The following is a 3066-nucleotide window of genomic DNA, read 5'->3' as shown; positions in this document are numbered from 1 at the left end:
AACAGAAGATAGAAGGAAAAAAGAATCACTATTATTAATATTATAATCAATGTCCAAAATCATAAAACCATTTGACATAAAACCTCTTCCATAATAAATAGTTCCAAGATGAATCTTAACTACATCACTCTCAAAACGAAAAGAAAAGCCTAACTGTAGCATAGCAAGAATAGAAAATAAGTTCCGTCGAATTCCTTGAGCATAAAGTACATCATGTAGGTATAAAGTTCGACCACCTTGCATAATCAACTTGTATGGGCAACGCCTAACACATCGACACTAGAATCGTTCCCTATGTATACTCTTCTGCTCCCAGCAGGCACACGACAGTACTCGACAAATCCCATCCGATTCCTCACTACGTGGTCTGTTGCTCCTGAGTCTACAATCCACACAGGGAGAGATTCAGCAACAAACGTGTTAGAAGANTCCTTCTCCCTTTTGCAGTCGCTCAAGCATCAAAATTCGAATAAAAAAACCAGTATTTCTCCACTACATACTAAAAACAAGTTACTTTAGCAAGTGGTCGAGACAAGAATAACTAAAAGATACCTTACCTGGTCCAAATAACAGATTTTTTTTTAGATAGCACAATTTTTTTAGTTCCAAACTTTACGACACACATTATTATCATCCAAGTTATCGCGCAAATGGCATGACGAAGAAACATGTGGACACCAAAACGGGTCAAAAACCTCCTCATTTATCCGACCAATTTAGGCCTCCAACTCGGCATCTCGCCACGTGGCGATATCCTATTCGCCGCCCGTTATCCACATTGATTGATGCTCATATATGTATATGCAACACAAGTTCCACCCCTTCGTTTCCCGCACAAGCTCTCTTTCCGTTTCAATTCCCCCGCCATAGTCCCTCCCCGGATCCCCTACTCCGCGGCGCAACATAAGAATCCCCATTTCATCCAATAGTATGCCGCCACGTGGCAAAAGCTGACTCGGGAGCATCGGAATAGTCGAGCGGGGGTTCGCATAATTTTTGTTCCTGGGGACCACCGCACCGCATCTGTGTCTCCCAGTGTTCGAAGCATCGGGGATGGGATCGTAGTAGACGTCGTCCGCGAGGGCCGTTACTACCACCACCGACACGACCACCACCACATCATCGTCGCGGAGCGGAGGAGTCGCGAAGGGGGGCGGCGGGGGATCGTATTCCCCCTTTCCCCCCTCGCGCGCGAACGCCCGCTCATGCCTATATAAACCCCCGAGGATGTGGCTCCCCAAGAGGTCCATCGCCGCCCTTTGCGTCTCCGCGCTCTCCGACCCCGCTTCCTCCTCCCTCTCTCTCCTCCTCCTCCTCTCCTCACCCTCCGCAAACCCTAGAGGTGAGCGATCCGTCGATCTGGGTTCTCGATCTATTTCTCTACCGATTTTGCTTCGTTTTTGATTTTTGATGGATCGGAAGGGGGGTCTAATGCTCGGATCAGGGTGCAGTCGTAGGGTTTCGAGCTTGCCGAGGCCGTCCATGGCGGCGGCGGAGGCGGCGGGGAAGGGTGAGATAAGGGCGATGGGCGATTTGAGGGGTGGCGATGAAGGGAGGGTTTGGTCGTCGTCGGGATCGGGGCTGAGCATCCCCATGGGGAAGCAGATCTTCTGCAACAGGTCGCTGAACATGAAGAACATCACCGCTGTAGGGTTTGATATGGATTATACGCTGGCGCAGTACAAGCCGGAGACGTTCGAGGCGTTGGCTTATCAGGGCACCATTGCTAAGCTCGTTAACGATCTGAAGTATCCCGATGAGGTTCATTGCATGTTGAATCTTTGCTAATTTCTTTTTGTTTTTGAGTTTGTTAGAGCTCACTGATGACAACGATTTGTTCTTCCGCTGTTGATTCATACTTTTTGCCTAAATAAGGCTTTCGACTTGATATTTACGAAACATTTAGGTGGTTATTGGTTTACATTCTCTTTATTTTGAGAAAACGTGATAGAAATTAGCTCAGAATTTGCTCAAATTTTGTTTTCTTGAGATTTTATTGCATAGTATGGAAAGAAGATAATACACCTTTTAGCCGGTTCTAGCGAAAAATTAGCATTAGTACTCATTATACCTTGACTTTAGGAATATGGCAATTAATCTATTCTTTTTCTTCATTGATTGCAAGTTAGCAATATATCTTATACTTTTCTCATGCAAATTACCTGTGCAGCCTAAGTTATTGTATAAATAGTTTATTACTTTGTTACTCTTTCCTTCGCTTTCGGAGTAGGCTTTGTTTCTCTCTACTTTTTTACATTTTTTAAGTGAACAGTTGATTCCGAGTATTATTAAGATCATATATATATATATATATATATATATATGTATGTATATATATATATATGTATGTATGTATGTATATTGTCACACCCCAATAATCCCACATCGGATAGGAATGGGGATGTGATTGGGTATATATGAGACTTAGACACATAATAATAACTAGGCTTAAGCATTTTGGGCCGGTGATTGGGCCCAACGAGTTATTGTTGCTAGTGGGCTGGGTCGTTATATTTGGTATCAGAGCTGGTTCACCAGTCGGAAATGTGTGGCGAGTCTCGGCTGAGCCAGGGTCTGAATGACAAAGGCTATGCCAGGGTCTGGATGACAAAGGCTAGCGAGACGAATCTCACATTGCCTGGTGATCTTGGGCTGTGTGTGATTGGACTGACGAGGACATCAGGGCTCTAGTTAAATTACTAGCGGTCCCCTAGGGTTGAGTGGGTGGTTGGTTTAATAGTATAATCTAACGGGTGAAAATGATCAAAGGGAGATCTAACGGTAGAAAAATCAATAGTATCAAGGGCTTGGGCTTGGTACTATCAATAGTATATATATATATATATATATGGGTCCGGCTACTATCCTATTAATAGGATTGGGACCCTTGTCCTATCAAGTCGATTTGAATGATCGAAACTTCAAATTGATAATCGGCACCGTTGAAGTTGATTTACACAATTAGAAATGTTTAGAAACCAAATTTTGTAATATTTAAAAATCATTATCAAGTTCATCATAACAGTTGAAAAATGAACGGTCATAAATGAATAACCTTCTTAAATT

The 3066-nt window shown here is 43.3% G+C and overlaps 1 protein-coding gene across 1 annotated transcript; it reads left to right on the top strand.

Moving 5' to 3' along the window:
* Positions 1 to 807: 807 nt before the first annotated feature.
* On the top strand, positions 808 to 1921 carry LOC109704285. Its single transcript, XM_020225049.1, has 2 exons — positions 808 to 1342; positions 1445 to 1921. The coding sequence occupies exons 1-2, from the start codon at positions 1228 to 1230 to the stop codon at positions 1786 to 1788; spliced, it is 459 nt and encodes a 152-aa protein (XP_020080638.1). The 5' UTR covers positions 808 to 1227; the 3' UTR covers positions 1789 to 1921.
* The last annotated feature ends 1145 nt before the right edge of the window (positions 1922 to 3066 follow it).

This window comes from Ananas comosus, unplaced genomic scaffold (assembly GCF_001540865.1).
Source record: "Ananas comosus cultivar F153 unplaced genomic scaffold, ASM154086v1, whole genome shotgun sequence".
Classification (NCBI taxonomy): domain Eukaryota; kingdom Viridiplantae; phylum Streptophyta; class Magnoliopsida; order Poales; family Bromeliaceae; genus Ananas; species Ananas comosus.
Note: the sequence above shows the minus strand (reverse complement) of the source record. Positions and strands in the feature narration are given on the sequence as shown.

Bases quoted from the DNA above. Each gene is read 5' to 3' on its own strand.
- LOC109704285 (XM_020225049.1), top strand. From the start codon at position 1,228: ATGTGGCTCCCCAAGAGGTCCATCGCCGCCCTTTGCGTCTCCGCGCTC. The intron at 1,343-1,444 runs GTGAGCGATCCG...TGCTCGGATCAG, and splicing joins ACCCTCCGCAAACCCTAGAG to GGTGCAGTCGTAGGGTTTCG.